This window comes from Lissotriton vulgaris, chromosome 11 (genome assembly GCF_964263255.1).
Source record: "Lissotriton vulgaris chromosome 11, aLisVul1.2, whole genome shotgun sequence".
Classification (NCBI taxonomy): domain Eukaryota; kingdom Metazoa; phylum Chordata; class Amphibia; order Caudata; family Salamandridae; genus Lissotriton; species Lissotriton vulgaris.
The window spans coordinates 253,901,093-253,919,764 of record NC_141699.1 but is presented as its reverse complement, the minus strand read 5'-3'; the positions used below and the strand labels follow the sequence as shown (position 1 = coordinate 253,919,764).

General features: G+C 47.8%; 1 protein-coding gene across 2 annotated transcripts in view; it reads right to left on the bottom strand.

The window, feature by feature from the left end:
* SMTN (smoothelin) overlaps positions 1–18,672 on the bottom strand; it is a 1,042,724-nt gene that overhangs the window by 366,862 nt on the left and 657,190 nt on the right. For both annotated transcript variants that reach the window (XM_086943175.1, XM_086943174.1), the window contains exon 11: positions 1,327–1,397. In XM_086943175.1, coding sequence (XP_086799301.1) covers positions 1,327–1,397 — 71 coding nt within the window. The remainder of the gene's footprint in view (positions 1–1,326; positions 1,398–18,672) is intronic.

Below are 18,672 nucleotides of genomic sequence, written 5' to 3'. Positions count from 1 at the left end.
GATGAGAAAGGTACATATATATTGTACTAGCCATTTGGTGCATCTCCTGCGTAGAGGTGTTCTATGTTCTTGATCAGTGATTGGTAGACTATTTTATGATGAATTCATTCATAATAGCTCTAACACCAGGGCAATTTGTCTGGGGAGGGGGCAATTCTAGCTGATTTTGAAAAAGTAACTTTACTATTAAATTGATTCATGGTTTAATATGGCAGGCTCTATCTAAAAACAGAACCTTAGCTTCTATAAACAGATTCAAAGTTGTCAGTCAGTGGAGTAAAAATATTTCTTGAGGTTGGTGTTGTGACTATATTTTCTATAGACATTGGCTTACCTGGGCTTCTATCTCTTAAAAATCCCACTAATTGGTGTAAAAGTGAAGTTGTTTCAGTTTGCTCTTGAGAATATACAAAAGGATTCTCAGATATTATTTATATTGTTATACCTGTTCTTACATTACTATTATTAAAGTCCAATAATTCCTGCAAAACATACCATATAAAAAGCTGTGTTCTCTTTCCATGCAGAGACAAAAGGTTCCAAAAGATTACATAATTTAATAAACAAAATATGAGCAGGCAGGGGAAAAGGACTTAGATCAAGGAAATAAGTATTTTAGACTGTAAACAGAGCTTGAATAGTGGCAATGCTGTTGGCCTATTTTATGGTGTAGTCAAGCAAGATCCCTGCAAATCAGCAGTCCTCCTGCCCTGCCAAACCAGTTTTAACTTCTATTTTTAGATGCAGGGAAACCACTGGGATACTATTTATGGAGACTTAGCTAGCTCTGCCGATTCTAGCACCTGACCCAGCAGCCCGCCCACCACTCGACTGCTGGGTCTCAGTGGCGACTGTGCCCCTCAACTGAGGTTGCCTGTTCTTTATTTTCAATGGCGGGTAAATGCTGTGAAATTTTTAAATTGGCCCTTATCTCAAGGAACATGCCCTTTTTGCGTGTTGGAGCCATTTACTTTTTGCTCAAAAAACACCATCTTTCGTTTTGGCGGATTGGCAGCCCTCTGCCAGGGCGGCTGTTGTTGTCACCTCAGTCCACCAGCAGGATTCCCACCAACACTTTAATAAAGACAGAAGTTATAAAATACACATTGCCACATGACATCGACTAGACTACCTTTAGTGGTTTATACAGGCCTACTAGCCCTTACAGTACTGCATGTATCAGTGTACCCAAACAAATCTTGCACTCGTGTTGCATATAGTGTGAAACTGTCAGCCACTAGCCGAGTCTATCTGAACAAATCCAGCCCACAAGAATACTAACTCTCACAGTGATTCCAGTTTCAGATATATCTAGACCACTCTTACCTTCACGACATTGCTGCTGTTTCGGCTTGTAGTGACTGTAAAAGGGGATGATCTTAGTCCCAAAGTTACCTCTGGAAAAAACAGGGTTTGCAAATCAAAAATTACTTGGTTAGGTGGTAACACACAAGCACATAGACCGTAATTCATCAATTTTAGCCAGGACAGCTTGCAAATTTGTCTTTCAAAATGTATCTTTTCAAAGTGAAAGCTACAAAGCAATGATAACAACACTTTCTCATTGTGGAGGCAACTGGAAGACTCAATTAGCAGTATGTATTAGTACTATGTACATTTCTGAACTGATTCACGTATGTCAGTGCACTAGCAAAGTACAGACAAAGTCTTAAACTTTGTTATAACTATGGATCCAGTGCATGCCATCAGAGGATGAAGGTTTACTTATTTTGTGAATGGGTAAGGTTTAAATAGGGCTAGTAAAGTACTTCATTATGAGGACTATGTGTGACCATCACACTTCTTGAAAGGAGCAATGTTGTGATTGACAGGAGAAATCACCTACCTGCTCATCTCAAATCACAGAAGTAAGGCTTATCTCTTGTCTGAGCACATACTTCTTACTCTAGGTGCATTTTGCTTTTGAGTGCACATTTTGTTCATATCTGCCAGCAGAGAGATATTTTCTTAAGCAGAGATTATTTGCGTTGAAATTTACTTAGGCATTCAAGTGTTACTAGGGTACCATGACTAGCTAGAAATTTGAGAACAAGAGGACACCATACTATCACTGAAGGCAGCAATTATGGTTACTAATAAGGCCAAAAGTCAGTGACTTTGGAACTAACATTTAAGAGATTCTGAAAGGAAACCAAAAATGTGCATTTCTGACACGAAATTTATATCACTTGTAAAAAGGAAGATCAACTGAAAGACCATTAATTTCATCTAGCTTGTTTGCACAGGACGAAATATGTATCCCCTCTCGCTACAAAGTAGTCCCCTTACAAGTATGTGGGTAGGAAACAGTCAAACGTCAAGAACCAAAGGGAGGATCCATCCCTTCGCCACCTGCTCACGCCACTAGCAAAAACAGGTACAAAACAATGAAATAATGCATCCTGTTATTGATCTTGCATTACCTCAGATGAACAAATGGGACTAGCTGACTTTCATAAACTGCTGAGAAAAATTGTACCAGAGACTTGCAACATTGTATCCAGTTGAGTCAATACACAAGAAAACTCTGTGATTCATGTCCTACTAATAACACCCTGAACCACTCCCTGAATTTGAAGGAGAGATAAAGAACCGACAGCAGGTATTTAAGAATTTATTTGCCATTTGTTGAGACATTATCTGCACCAGTAATCACCATAGGGGAGTTCTCTCCTACCTTCTCTTTCAGATCCACCTGTGTCATGACTGCTTGTGTACCTACCCCAGCAGGCAGGGTTCAGCTATCTCAGTCTGGGAAAGTGAGGTCTGGGTTCTCTCATGTAGGGTAACGGCTCCCTGATACCTTCAGATGCTGATCATCCTGCCACGCGTGGAGGCCTGACATCCATTCTACCCTAGGAAACAGAACAAACTAGCCAGTCAGGTTTACTTTTCTAGTGATTTAGGAGGCCCCCAGCCTATCTGTACTGAGTGATCCACAGAGTTGTTTAGAAAAGATTTTTATTTTGTTCAAATTTGATTAACTTGTCAGTATGTTTTGAAAGGCACATTTATCAAAACAATCAAGTAAACATTCAGACAATAATGTGCGCAATATATACACGCCAGAGGCCGCGGAACGGATTCAGTCCAGTTCCCGCCAGATTTTTAATTGAAGACAAGCAGTGCCCCTCCATGTCCTCCGGATTAATTACCGGGCGTTCCAAATCCACAACACGTCTCTCACTCGTTCTCAAGTTCAGAAACTCCACACCGCGAGAAGCTGCTTCACAACCTTGCAGCCCCTGCGTGCGTCCTGCAGACATGGATTCACCCAGTCCACGTCCTGAGGAGAACCCATAACTCATCGGTGGTTCGAAACGCGTTGACCCCCAACCTGTGACAAGGAAGAAAGGTGCAGCTAGGGAACAAATAATACCACTCTCTCTCTCTCCCTAGTTGTCTAATCCTCAAAACACCTAATCACAGGCCTATTGAGACAGGCAGGCAGTATCATTGAATCCCTGTGTCCGCCTGTCTTTTGGTTTATAATTTGAAGGACTGGTTCTTTATGTTAAATGTTTCTCATGTCTCAATTGATTTGTATATAGTTTTGTTTTTGGTGTTCCTGAATTTTGAGTATTTATTGTGTACAGTTCCAACATTTGTATATATTGCGCACATTATTGTCTGAATGTTTACTTGATTGTTTTGATAAATGTGCCTTTAAAAACATACTGACAAGTTAATCAAATTTGAACAAAATCAAATAAAAATCTTTTCTAAACAACTCTGTGGATCACTCAGTAGAGATAGGCTGGGTGCCTCCTAAATCACTAGAAAAGTAAACCTGACTGGCTAGTTTGTTCTGTTTCGTAAGATAGTTGAGGTCCAAGCGGTCATAGACAGGACCCAAACCTTTTTTGTTGCCCTACCCATTCTACCCTAAACACACCATCATCAAAAATCTTTATTGTACCGCACAGGAATAGGCACAAAAATATGAAAAACATTTATCATCAACTTTCACCTCCTGCTATCAAATCACAATGTCAAGCCTTATATGTTATAATGTGAGAATCCATACGAATATTAAAACCAACACTAAACTCCAATCCCACACACAGAAAACACACTCAGTTTACCCTATTATCCTCACACAAATACATACCCTATTACGAAAAAAGACTCCCAAGAAATTAGGCCACCAAACTCTCAATGCATCCTCCACAACTGTTGCTCAGTAGTCACCAATCTCACCAACATACAGGGACTGAAACCTGACCTACATTTTCTTACTGTAGCGACTCCTAACTCTGTCTCTGTAGCGACTCACTACATTCCTCACAGACCTCAAACACAACACTGAACAAAGACACACTTCGATGATCCACAGGAAACTCAGACCTAACCAACAGAAAACAGATTTTTTACAAATCTTCCCCAAGTCTAACAAAAGCAACCCAAAAACCTATCATCCTCCATTCAGCTGACATCTGCCCAGAAATCATAACCACTGCTAAATCTTTGGGCATCACATAACACATTACATCAGCAAACACATGAAAAAAACACCTATATTAAAATGAGACTACTCTGAATCATTAAGCATTTCCTCCCAAAAGATGTTTTCAAGTATATTGCAAAGACCATACTCATCTCATTCTTGGACAACCGGAACTTGCTTTTCAGAGGGTTACCATCTGCCAATCTTTTGTCATTAAAAGCCTTCTTTCAAATAAGAATAAGTCGCCTACAATGTTTCATATTATATCTTTAATCAGGAGCACTGCTAACGAACTCTTTTCTGAAAAACAGTTGAGATAACTTTTACCCATAGCTCACTAAACTGCAGTGACACCTCCCTCAGACACTTCCTTTTCTCAGATTCTGAGGAATACAAACCAAACATAACACAGTAAGCAATATACTGGTACGGACACGTCTAAATCTATGAGACACTCCCCTTTTTCTCGGCCCCTGCTAGACTGATCACCTCTAAACTTTCGAGTAAGGAGCAGAGGTGAGTTTGCTTTTTGTTTGGATAATTTCATGAACATTTGTCAAGTGGGGTAAACGTTATTAGCATTGTCTTAGAAAAGCAATCCTAAATATAATTACCCAGTGGCGACTGCTATCTTTCTATCTATACATACACACACACACATACACTGTTCCGGGGCCACAGGGCTGGCAGTTCTGTCCTACTATTATGGCGCTGCCAACTGGTACTACTATGGCACTGCCAACTGGGCCAAATACACCCTTTCCCCACTTGAGTCTCAGGGTAATGAGGGCAAGCAATCATAAGCATTAGTTAAGCTTTAGTGCAATTCGCCCTGGATTACACTCCTGGAAAATGCTTTGACCACTTTCACCAGAATGAGTTCATGAAGACAAAAAAGTTCACACAACACGCTTCTCTGATATAGCTGTCCTTTGGTTCTATTTGTGCTTGGGGCCTGCTTTACCTACTGTGTGGGGATGTGCTCTGGTGGCGTTGTCAGGCACACTCAGCAAAACCATTCCTCTTGCAGCACTGCATGTATGTGGCACTGCGGCAAACGCCTAACACCGATAATGGACCTCTGGTGAAAATCAGCACAGCAAGCTGGTACAACAGTGCTCGTCTATGGCAGCTGAAGTGTCACAGTTTGATTGCAGTTGCAGTAGAATAACATCCATTGCAGCCTCCAAGCTGGGTTTTCAACAGGTGATTGTCTTTGGCAGTTGTGGCCTCTCAGAACAATTGTAGAAGTTGACTCAGCCTCCAGGCAAGGTCTTTTGCAAGTGACCATGCTTTGCAGTTGTGGCCTTCCAGGCCAGTTACATCTACAATTACATCATTTCTTCTTAGTTCCAACACCAGGCAGCAGGCACCAACAGTGTTTCAAGCATAGGGCATGGTGCTGATGATGCAAAGTTGCTTCTCACTGGTAGAGTTTGGAGGAGTTCACAACGGTAACTGTTTAAGGAGACTACGAGTCCTGAAGCTGGTCTCATGCTGATACTGATCTAATTGCTCAGCCGAACTGACACAAAGGCTTTGCTTTCCTTGAAGGCAGACTCCATCTCCCATCATTTTGGGAGATGCCTGGCTTTCTCAGCAGTCTGGGTGCATAGAGTGCCTTCCCAGATGTACTGATGCCCCTTCTGTTTATTTTATGCTTTTAATCTTTCACATTTTTTTATTTTAGTTTTAGTTTGAGTTACTAGTAGAGATTGCCTGGCAGGGTAGCATGCAGACGAGTCTCAAGTGTTTCCAGACCCCAGTTCTGGTTTTACTTTCTCCCCACAATTCACTGGCTTTGTGCTGTAGTGAACACTAAGCCACACCCTCGGACATGGCTCCTGCCCTCGACAGGCCGTTTAACAGCACCAATAGTGTGCCCGGAGGCATGCCAAAGGCAAGCCCATCCACATCCGGCTAGCACTGAGCGCCAGTCCCCCTGGCCCTTCCAGGCCAAATTTAGGGCCATTTATCAGCTACTCTCAGGATGCGCTTCTAGCACTCAGCTCTACTTATAAGTGCTTAGTCCCCATCTTATAGACTGAAACAGCTTCCCTTCTATACTTACCAGGATTGTAAATTTCTCTTGGGGACTCCCTCTCCTGCCTGGGGCTCTCCTACTACTACTTCTTCTTCTTTATCCCATTCGCCACAACTCGCGGATATTACTTACCTGCATGTGTGCTCCTTAACGCAAGATCCCTGGTGAAGCATAGCACAGAATTTCTCTTTTTCATGGAATCTCAGGACCTTTCTTCAGCCTTTATCACTGAAGCCTGGGCTGACCCTGCATCTGACCCAGACTTAGATGCAGCTATTGCTAGGGGTTATGATATCTATAGACTTATAGGACCAGTCAATAGGGGCGGTGGTCTAGCACTAATTTATAAATCCAATATATCAGTTCACTGTGACCACCTGCCCTCCTCCCCCTGCGAGGCCCTCCTCTCTCCTTCAACATTAGTGTGTCAAAATCTCAATCTTTTAAAGGTACTCTGGTTTACCGCCCACCTGATCCCCGAGCTACCTTTTCACGAGACTTTAGCAGCTTTCTAGAGGCGAACATCCTCTGTAATGATTATACAGTGCTAGGTGACTTTAATTTTCACCTAGCAGCCCAAACTGACCCAGAGACATCAGCCTTTCTCCACACTATGTCCTCTATGGGCATTTCACAACTGGTTGCTGGTCCTACTCACTTAGCAGGTCACACATTAGACAGGAGTTTACCAACAACAACCCCTCCCTAAACACTACATGCTCCTTCCCACTGGCATGGTCAGACCACAGCACTATCATGTTTCACATTTTCATGAAGTCGAAAATGAATGTGTCTGTTTGTAATGTAACTGGTGCTCATGTAAAGCGCTCTGATACCTTCATGGCTGGTTCTCGCTATATAAAACTCTACAAAAAAGGCACCTTACTATCCCCCTCGAGCCATCCCTTACTCAATTTCTACCCACGCCTGGCACAAAAATCGATCCAGTTACCCGTGCCTCCTTCCTAGCAGATCACCCCTCCCCCCTCCCACCCCCCGCCCTTTCAGACGATCCTTACACAGCTGTTGCTCAATACAACCCGTTCGATCCGGATGCCCTTTCTGTAGCCCCTCTAAAGTCAGTGAAATTTAAAAGAAATAAGAACTCTGTCTCTGGTTCTCCCATTACCTGAGCCCAGTACCTGAGGACCTTGAAACAGAACTGCAGAAGGCAAGCGAAAAGATGGTGTCATGACTACACAGACGCAGAAAAGTACAAGACTTGTTAGAACATCTACAAAATCAAAGGTGTTATAGCTAGGGCAGCCTATTTAAATTGGAAAATCGAATCTACCAAGAACTCCACTATGTCCACTTTTCACACTCCCCAGCATGGCAACTCCACTTCTAGTCTTTCTTCAATGGCTTCGAGTTTTGCCACCCACCCCCGCCCACTGACAGTTGCTAGACTTTTCAAAGCAGCCAGATCTGGGTCCCCTGGCGATTCCTGTCCACACAGGAACACAGCTCTAGTTGCAGACATTACTGCTCCGGTTCTAACCCATATCTTTCAGCTTGTACTTCAGTCCGGTTCCTTCCCAATCTGCTGGAAGAATGCCTCAATCATTTCCTCTCCTTAAGAACCTTCACTGGACCCTCTGATCCAAACAATTACTGCCAAATATCTTGCCTCCGCTTGCCAGCTAAGACTGTCGAGAACGTAATAATCTCCCAAATCATGGAATTCATTCAATCCAATAACCTCTTTGATGCCACTCAATTTGGGTTCCATTCAGACTATAGCACTGAAACGACCCTTAACAAGGCCACTGAAGAAATAAGAATATCCCTTGATAAGAGAGGTAAAGCGTCCCTGATCTAACTGGATTTGTCGGCAGCATTCAATACTGTCCACTATAGCAGATGGCTGCCCCATGTTAACGAGATCGGTATCACTGGATCTGCCTGGAGAGCTATGTCTCCCCGCTCCTTCCCTTCCCTGTGGATCCCTCAAGGGTGCTCACTCAGCCCCACGCTTTTTAACATTTATGTCACAGTTTTAGCTGAGCTCATCAAGTAATTTGGCATTGCCTTCACATCCTATGCCACAATAATCAAATCGTTATCTCTCTCGGCAGTGAGGGGCCGGACTTGGGCACCAGTTTCTGTAATTCTATGTCAGCAGTATGTCAGCACCTGGATGTACGAGAACTGCCTTCAGCTTAATTCAAGCAAGACTGAGGTCCTGCTTTTTGGTGCCCATCCGTCATTTTGGACTCGAGTCTGATGGTCACATGACTAGGGTAGACCCTATTCTCAAGCCATTCAGCAAAAACCGCTATCCAGGTGTCCTGATACATGACAAGCTTTCCTGCACCGACCAAGATAATGCGGTCTCTTCTAAAGCATTTTACACTCTCAAGATGATTTAAAAAGCTGCTTCCTTTATTCCTCAGCAGCTTCAGAAATCCGTAGTAACCTCTCTCGCAATTTCCAAACTTGACTACTGCAATGCTCTTTCTCTCAACGCACATCAACATGTTCTTAACAAGCTACAAACTTAACAAAACGAAACAACCTGCCTTCTCCTTAAGATCCCAAAACACCAATCGGTGTCTAAACATATGAAAAACGTCCCTGGCTACCTCTCTGGCACAGAATAACCTTCAAAGCTCTCTGCATCACCTACAATGCTCTACATAATCAAGGACCTGCTTTCCCGAAAAACAAGTTTCAATTGGTATATTCCCACCAGACCACTAAGATCTTCAACAGCCAAACCCATATGGTTGCCAAAATTCAAATGTGTAACTTGGGGAGGCCACAGCTTTGTGCTGGGAGCCTCTACTGCTTTGAGCATTCTTCCATTCCACATCAAATTCTCAATGAATCTTTTAACCGTCAGAAAATATCTCAAGACTTGGCTATTTAAGTATTTAAGACACCCTCGGCTATTAGAGTGCTATAGAAGTTATTTGCCGCTCGGGGTTTTCTCTGCGGCCTGGGCCATCCGAGGCCCTGTCCTCCTGCTGTTCTTCTGGTGCCTGGCCTGTTCCCTGGTGGCAGAGCCCCCTACCCAGCAGCTCCCCGTCGCCTGCTCTGGTCCACTGCCGGTCGCCTGAGTGCAGCCTCCTACCTGGACATCACCGCTGGAAATGTTGACATGGGCCCTGTGCACGCTGGCCCTCTCTTTCTGAACACTTAATTGAGCTCTGGGCATACAGTGGCAAGCTGGCACGGAGAAACAAAGTTACTGGCAGAAGCCTCTGGAAGACTAGGAGGAACATAAGCCACCTGGAGGGCCAAACAAGATCCTTTGCACCCGGGGAGAACGGCGACCTGTCACAACACAGAAGGGAGCTGAGAGTTTGGGCCTCCATTTACTTATGCTATAGAACCAATGCAGGGCCTTGTACTGCGTTCTCTTCACAGACGGTTTCTGCACGCCCCGCCGCTTGGGTCATCGGCGCTGTTAATCCTATTGCATCCTATTGCTAGTTGGGCTGGCCCTTAGAGCGGATGGCCTGCACCTCTGCACTGCCCTTCTTTAGACGCCAGAGTGGTCACCGCATTACAGCGCACCCCAGGGACACTTCTTTGCCTGATGGTAGCCCCATTGACCCCATGCCCATAAAGGAGGAGACCCCGCAGTTCGGCTCGCCAGGAGACTACTCTGCTTGTGGCATATATGCCCTGGAGGTTCGTGACTCCTGCATGGGCCCCTGGAGCAGCACGCCACGGGGTCTGGGGCCCTCCTGCTGCGGCCTGTGTTTCGTCCACTGGGCTCGGTGCCGTAAACTCGGACACAACAGAGTCGACAGCGGTCGGGGGGGAAGTGAGGGCAACACCTTCTCCGCGAACTGCAGCCCCATCCACCAACAACCACTGAGCATGACTCGTTCTAAGTCCGGGAAAAGCCCTCAGCAACCCCCACAGATACTACGATCATGGCCCTGTGAAACAAGCCAGGAGCGGCCCCGGCGGCTTACGCGACGTTGGCGGGCGGAAGCTCCTCTGAGCCGGTTACACAATCCTTTATGACCCTTTTCATGCAGGAACTTAAATCTGAAATAGGGTAACTGCGCACCGAGGTCCAGGCATGCGTCAAGGAAATCAGGAAAGAAGTAGGAGAGCTGGGTGGACGAGTGGACGACCTCGAGAAGACTCTCGATGCCCGCACCGAAGATCAGGAACACCTATGGCAGCGGCTGGCCACCCTGGAGGAACAGAACATCGAGTTGCAGATCAAGCAGGAAGACCTGGAAAATAGGGGGCGTCGGATCAACATAAGCCTACAGGGGGTTCAGATTGGGGCAGAAGGCACAGGCATAATGACATTTGTGGCCGAACTGCTTCATGACATTCGAGGTGATGATGACGCTTTACCACCTGCCCTGGATCGCGCACAGAGTGTTTAGACCACCTGGGAGACCCGGTCTCGTCCCTGATATCTTGACTCGGGTCTTGGAACAAACTTGAAATTCTATGTGGAGGCACGCCTATGCAGCTCTTCCAAGACCTGGACCCCATGGCACTTAAACGCCGGAGAGACTTCCGACCCATTACAGACAAGCTTCGGGAGCTTAATATCCGCTACCAATGGGGGCATTCCTTTGCTCTCGTATTCCAATGAGAGTCCAAACGTCAAGTGCTCCGATCATGCAGAGAAGCGGCACAGCTACTTCAGATCCCGGACACTCCCCAGGCAAACCCCTCACGCATGCCTCCAAAGGGCATAGTCTCATTGAAGCCGCAGTGGACCACGGTGCGTCATATCCGACATTCATCCTCCAGAGCACGCAGCAATTCATCCCAGGAAAAGCAGGACATAATCCAACACATACGATCCCTGGAGGGCGGACCATCAACCTCAGGCACACAAGCATATGCCAACAAATAACTCACCTTTGAATACTTGTCGATATGCTAGACGCTCACCCCATATCTGGAGATAGGTTCTGGACCATCAGTCTGCAGCCGCCGCACTCTTCTTTTCTTCACCCCGGAAGTTGCATTAGCAGACGCCTTGCCTATACTGCAGAAGTGGCGGCCAGGGGCTGTACCTCAGTGATTCCGATTTACTACTCAGCACAATGACCGACCCCCACTCCTATTTCTGAGAGAGTGACATCTCCGGGACAGCCTGTGCCAGTGTGCCTGGCTACTCCCTAGACTGGAATATGCCTTGTTGGCCATGTTGGCCGTACCATTATTCGAGTTGTTTTATTCGCACCTACCCTTCTCCCCCTCTTCCCCTTCCTTTCCCATCCACCTGGTGGGGGGGGGAACACCTTGACACTTGGGAGAGCTTCCAGTGGCTATTAAGCTTCATGGACCATCTGTTTGTGACAGCACTCACATCTGACGATAGGTGACTATGACCTCCATACCCTGTTTGAAAATTATTTCTCTTAACGTGAAGGGACTCAATTTCCCTAACAAACGGCGCACAAAAATATGGAGGTACCTGCTGTTGCAAAACCCTACATAATTTTCTTGCAAGAGACCCATCTCCTCAGGGCTGATGTAACACGCATGTCTCACCCACATTTCCCTCACCAGTTCAGCTCCTCAGCAACCACTAAGACAGTGGGTGTAGCCATCCTCTGCCGGGCAGGCATCCCCCAGGGAGATACCAAGGTGATCCGTGACACTGAGGGCAGACTTCTTAAAGTGGAGGTCAGAAGAGGGCATCGCACACTCACTCTTTGTAACATATACGCACCAAATCAGGGTCAAGATGCCTTCCTGCGTGAGATCTTACGAGAGCTTATAGTACCTGTGAATTCAGACCTTATAGTAGGGGGAGACTTTAACTTGGTATGGGATGTGGAACAAGATCGCAGCGGGGTGCGTTTCATGGGGTGGGTGCTATGTCGGCAGCAACGAAAAAATCCCTCACTGCTTTAAACCGTGTAGACACCTGGCGTTACCACTCCCCCGAGACTCATGACTACACCTACTACTCCCACGTGCATCGCTCCTATTCTCGCATTGACTTTCTCTTCATGTCACATTCCCTGGTTAAAGACACCCTCTCAACAGCTTTCTCCGATATATCGATCTCCGATCACGCACATGTGGAATTACTTCTTCATGAGCGCTTCTCCCACCCCAAGCGGCCTACTAGATGGCGATTTCCACCCCAGATTCTTAGAGGCCCGGTGGATAGGGAAGAACTCCAAACTACCATCTCATCCTATTTCGAAACTAACGACCTCCCGGAAACACCTCTTCCTGTTTTATGGGATGCGTTCAAGGCTACGATTTGCGGCGCCCTTACATCCATCGCCATTGCCAGGGAGCGGGAAGCTCGCTTATATGAGACCAAACTCATGCGCGAAATCAAAACTCTTGAGAAATTAGATCAGGAGCGCCCTTTGGCGATATACAAGAGGCGTTTGGCTGTCCTCAGAGGCCAGCTTCGGGCACATAGAATAAACAATGCCGAACACGCTCAACTTGCGTTGCGACAGCGCTATTACGAAGGAGGGGACAGGGTAGGTACTGTTTTAGCACGTCGCCTGAGAACGTGGGCAGCCAAAGCCCACATTGCGAAACTAAAGCTGGGAGACGGGTCTTGGGCCATCAAAGAACCCGCTAAACTTCAAACGTTTCAAAACTACTATGCGTCTCTCTATGCTCGTGATCCGCCTGCGCCTGATCTAATATCGGCCGCACTGGACGCTTGAGCCTGGGACGCTTGAGCCGGAGGGACCGCGCCATCGTCCACAGAAACACCATCCGAATCACAAGCAACTCCGACGACACCCTCACCGCCGCCGAGCACCTTCACTTCCAGATACACACCGACCCCAAGACCCCCCTCAGAGGCACCCTCGTCTACAGACCCCCGGGACCACACACACAATTCAGCGAAGCCATCACAGACTTCGTCAGTCCGCACGCCCTCACCTCCACAGACTACATCCTCCTAGGGGACCTCAACTTCCACCTGGAGAACACCAAAGACTGCAACACCGCCGCCCTGCTGGACAACCTCGCCAACCTTGGACTCAAACAACTGGTGAACACCCCCACCCACTACGCCGGCCACACGCTTGACCCCATCTTCTCCTCCAGCAAGCACATCTCCTTCAGCCACTCTACCGGACTACACTGGACTGATCACAGCTGTGTCCACTTCAACTTCAGGAGAACCACGACCCACCACCACCCGCAACAGGTTCCCCGCAGAAGCTGGAGCAAGATCACCGCCGACCAGCTCACCACCACCCTCAGCCTGAACCCGCCCACCAACACGACGGACCCCAACGAAGCAGCCCGCAACCTCACACAGTGGCTCACCAACTGCGCCGACGAACTCGCACCACTGCAGAATCCTCCCAGCAGACCCGGCAGCAGGAAGGCCTCGTGGTTTACCAACGACCTCAAAAAATCCAAGAAAACATGCTGCACCCTCGAGAAAGCCTGGCACCACGACAGACAGCAGAAAACATGACAGCCCTCAAGAACGCCACCCGCAAACACCACCAGATGATCCGCACCACCAAGAGGACAACATTCAAAGAGCGACTGGACAACAACACCCACAACAGCAAGGAACTCTTCAGCATCGTCAAAGAGCTTGCAACAACGACATCACACCCTCGCAAGATCTCTGCGACTCACTCGCCTCGTTCTTTCACCGCAAGATCGCCGACATACACAACAGCTTTGGCGCACAGACCACGCACCCTGCCACCGAACCAGCGCCCCCCACCACCACCCTCCGGACCTGGACCCCTTTCAGCACCGAAGACACCACCCGCCTGATGAACACCATCCACTCCAGCTCCCCCTCCGACCCCTGCCCACACCACATCTTCAACAAAGCCGACTCCATCATCGCACCCCAACTCCGGAACACCATCAACAGCTCCTTCGCATCTGCCACCTTCCCGGAGAGTTAGAAACATGCCGAGCTGAACGCCCTCCTGAAGAAACCCACAGCGGACCCTACGGGCCTCAAGAACCTCCGCCCCATCTCGCTCCTCCCCTTCCCGGCCAAGGTCATCCAGAAGATAGTCAACAGACAACTCTCCACCTTCCTCGAGACCAACGGATCCCTCGACCCCTCACAGTCCGGCTTACGAGCAAACCACAGCACCGAGACTGCCCTCATCGCAGCTACCGACGACATCAGGGCCCTGTTCGACAACGCGGAAACAGCTGCCCTCATCCTCCTAGACTTTTCAGCAGCCTTCGACACCGTATGCCACCGCACGCTGATTCAGCGCCTCAGGAACACCGGAATCCAAGGAGCAGCACTGGAGTGGATCATCTCGTTCCTCACCGGAAGAACCCAGAGAGTCCGCCTCCCCCCGTTCCGCTCCCCGGCCACCGAAGTCATCTGCAGCGTCCCGCAGGGATCCTCACTCAGCCCCAACCCGCCAACACAACCTCAACATCATCTCCTATGCCGACGACACCCAGCTGATCCTCTCCCTCACCAACGACCTCGTCACCGCCAAAGCCAACCTCCATGAAGGAATGAAAGAAGTCGCAGAATGGATGAAGATCAGCAGTCTGAAACTGAACTCAGACAAGACGGAAGTCCTCATCCTCGGACCGTCTCCCTCTGCCTGGGACGACTCCTGGTGGCCCCCTGCCTTGGGCCTCACACCTAAAACGCTTACTAATTTTTGTGATTGATTGATTATTGATTGATTGATTGATTGACCCCTTGAGTGAGTATCATTCTAAGCTCCTGGAAGAACCTATCTCTCTGGAGGAGTTAGCTAGTGCCCTAAAAGAACTCCCACTTGGCAAAACGCCAGGCCCCGACGGGTTCCCAGTCTCCTTTTATTGCACTTTCCTGCCGCAACTTCAACCATATCTATTACGCCTCTTTAACTCCTTCACATATGTCCCCGGACATGGCGATGGCGGAAATAGCCCTCATCCCGAAACCTGGGAAAGACCCTACGCACTGCTCTTCCTTACGCCCCATTGCCCTGTTAAATACAGATCTCAAACTATACACCAAAAGTCTTGCCAAAAGACTTGGCGCACACCTACCCAATCTCATCGAACCGGACCAGTTGGACTTTATCCAACAACGCCAAGGAGCAGACAATGTGCACCGAGTAGCGCACCTTGTTGGGAAGGCACGGCACTGGAGGATACCGGCCTGCCTGCTCTCACTGGACGCTGAAAAAGCATTTGATCGGGTGGACTGGGTATTTCTCCATGCCGTCCTACAGAAAGTAGGCTTAGGCCTGCAGATGATAGCGCTCATTATGGCCCCTTACATCTCACCGCTCGTCGAGGTGCGTGTAAACGGTCAACTCACGCAGCCTATCTCCATCCTTAGGGGTACCAGACAGGGCTGCCCCCTGTCACCTCTATTATTCACCTTTGTAGTGGAGCCACTCGCTATTATGATATGCCGGTCACCTGATATTCGTGGTATTACCCTTTGCAGACGACCTACTTCTCACCTTATCTGATCCGTTACACTCGCTTCCAGCGGTACATACTCTGCTCCAGACTTACGAGCAAGCCTCAGGACTTAAAATCAATCATACGAAATCATGGGCCCTTAACCTCACGATCCCAGTCTATGAGATTGCGACCTTGCAGGTCCTCGTTCCTTACCAATGGGCGACCAGCTCTGTAGGATATCTTGGACTTCATTTAACGCCGGACTTAGCTACTTGGTCCCAAGCTAATTGACAAGAATACAAAAACTCAGTCATCACCGATATACGAGCATGGAAAGCCTTGCCGCTTTCCTGGTTAGGACGCCTCAACACAGTTAAAATGTCCATTCTACCGAAGATTCTTTACTTATTCCAAACTTTGCCGACGCCCATCCAAGAGCACCAAATTCAGGAGCTACAAAGTGAATTGACCGCATTCATATGGGGAGGGAAGGGACAACTATTCTCTAGTAAAATTCCAAAGCTCCCTATGAGAAAAGGGTGGGCTTGCCTGCCCTAATCTGATAGAATAATATTGGGCGTCCCATCTTCGCTTTATACCAGAGTGGGCAGTATGGGAGAGTGGGAAGGTGTGGTTTCACATGGACCGGGTGGTCACCTGTCGCCCTCTCTGGGATCATGCATGGTTGCCTCAGGAAGCGCGCCACCGCAGTGCCTACATGGTGATTCCTACTAAAACGGTACTTGAGATTTGGGACAAAGTGGAGGTCCGCAGGGGCCTCACTTCCTTCCTGTCCCCACATACCCCAATTGCTCGCAACCCGCAGTTTCCTCCCACGTGTCGCCCGCCCTATTTTGCAAACTGGACAGACAAGGATTGTAGAAAGATACGAGACCTATTCCTGGGGGAAGACATCAAAACATTTGCTCAATGCAAACAAGAATTCCGGTTAACAGAGAAGGACAGATTCCAATATATCCAGCTCCGACACTAGATGCAGGGATCCTCTTTATCACAGGCAGCCATGCAACCTTTCACACAGTTTGAACGGCTGTCATGTACATTCGGCACCTCCAAGGGATTAATCTCTCTTATATACCAAGTTCTCCAGCACGTGCAACGCTCTGATCCTCACCCATATCAGCAACAGCGGCAGTCTCTCTCTGATGCCGACATTGCACCTTCACAGTAGGCGTGCCTCTGGCGCGACATCCCAAAAACTTTCCATGGCATCTCCCCGCAAGAAACTGCCTACAAGGTAATGACTCAATGGTACTATACTCCCATTCAGCTTCAAAAGATGTTCCCCAACGCATCTCCCCTATGGTAGCGCTGCACTCAAGCATTGGGGGATTTTATACATGTTTATTATTATTATTATTCAGAATTTTGTAGAGCGCGCAGCTACCTCCGACGGAGGTGTCCCGGCGCTGAAGACATTATCTCTAAAGGGTCAGGGGAGTGTGAAAGGAAGATTTAGAATTAGATCTGGGAAAAAAAACTAGGTCTTTAGTTTTTTCCGGAATAGGGGTTCTGACGTCAGAAATCTTAACTCTGTGGGCAGCTGATTCCAGAGTTTGGATGTGGCAACTGCAAGGGCCCTTCCTCCCGTGCGTGCAAGACGAGAACGGGGGCATATCATGAGGCGGAGATGGTTAGATCTGAGGTTTCGTGGTGCTTGTGAAAGCCTCATTCTGCGACGTAGGTATGTAGGGCCTCGGTCATTGAGAGCTCTAAAAGCCAGGGTTAAGGCTTTAAATTGGATGCGCAGTCTTATGTTTGGTGGTTGTGCCCTCTTCTGACTACCTATTGGAAAGAAGTACTCAGCCATATTAAACGGGTGCTCAGATACCCACTGTCTGAATGTCCGCTCACCATCATTCTGGGCCTCAGGCCGGTGAACCTGCAAGCTGTGACCCGCCGAGATCGGCATCTCAGTCTCCATATACTAGGTGCTGCAAAACAGACCATTGACCTCTATTGGAAAAAAGCAGATTAACCTTCCATAAACGTGTGGGTCACCCGCCTACGGCACACAGTGGCAATGGAGTTGCTCACAGCGCGCCTACTGCTTTGAGACACCGAATTCACGTGCTGTGGAAACCGTTGGTGGACCACTTGGAACGACTGGAAAATGTTAAACTGCAGCCACCAAGACTCCGAGCCCTACGGCTTTGACGATGCAGTCCACCCCACAGATCCAGAGAGCTTTTGGAATCCCACTGACTGACTACACTACACAGTACCCCTATTAACTCTTCATGACCTAGACATTCTACTTCCCGACGCTCTGACCATTACTGCCATCCTCGACCTTGCCCCACATGTTACTAGAGACAGTACCTGGTGTACCCATAGCAGTGCCTCCCAGCGATGTAAAATGTCTCGGAAATAGTAGAAGGACACCACTACTTCCCCCCTGCAGCATCAATCCCCCCTCCCCCACTAACCTCTTTCTATCCTCCATTCCTCCCTATTGGTTGTTACTTCTTTTTCTTTTTGTTCTTTTTCTTTGTTCATGATATATAGCCAATAGGTACAATAATGATACTGTAACACAGTAAAGGCATGCTTAACCCTTTCGATGCTGATGACGAGCTGGGCTCGTCATGGTGCACAGTGGTCGTGTGCTGATGACGAGCCCAGCTCGTCATAGAATAAGGAAAATAGCAATTTCCAGCACAGGAGGGGAATTGCCTTAGCAGCGAAGGTGTTAATAAAAGAAGAGTTCTAAAACGATGACACATGGCCTCGCGCCGTAGAGACTTCGCTTCTACTACTAGATAATTGGAGCTCTATGATACCAGTACTAGAGACTTTTACATCTGACACTGTCTTTTGCTAATGATGTGAT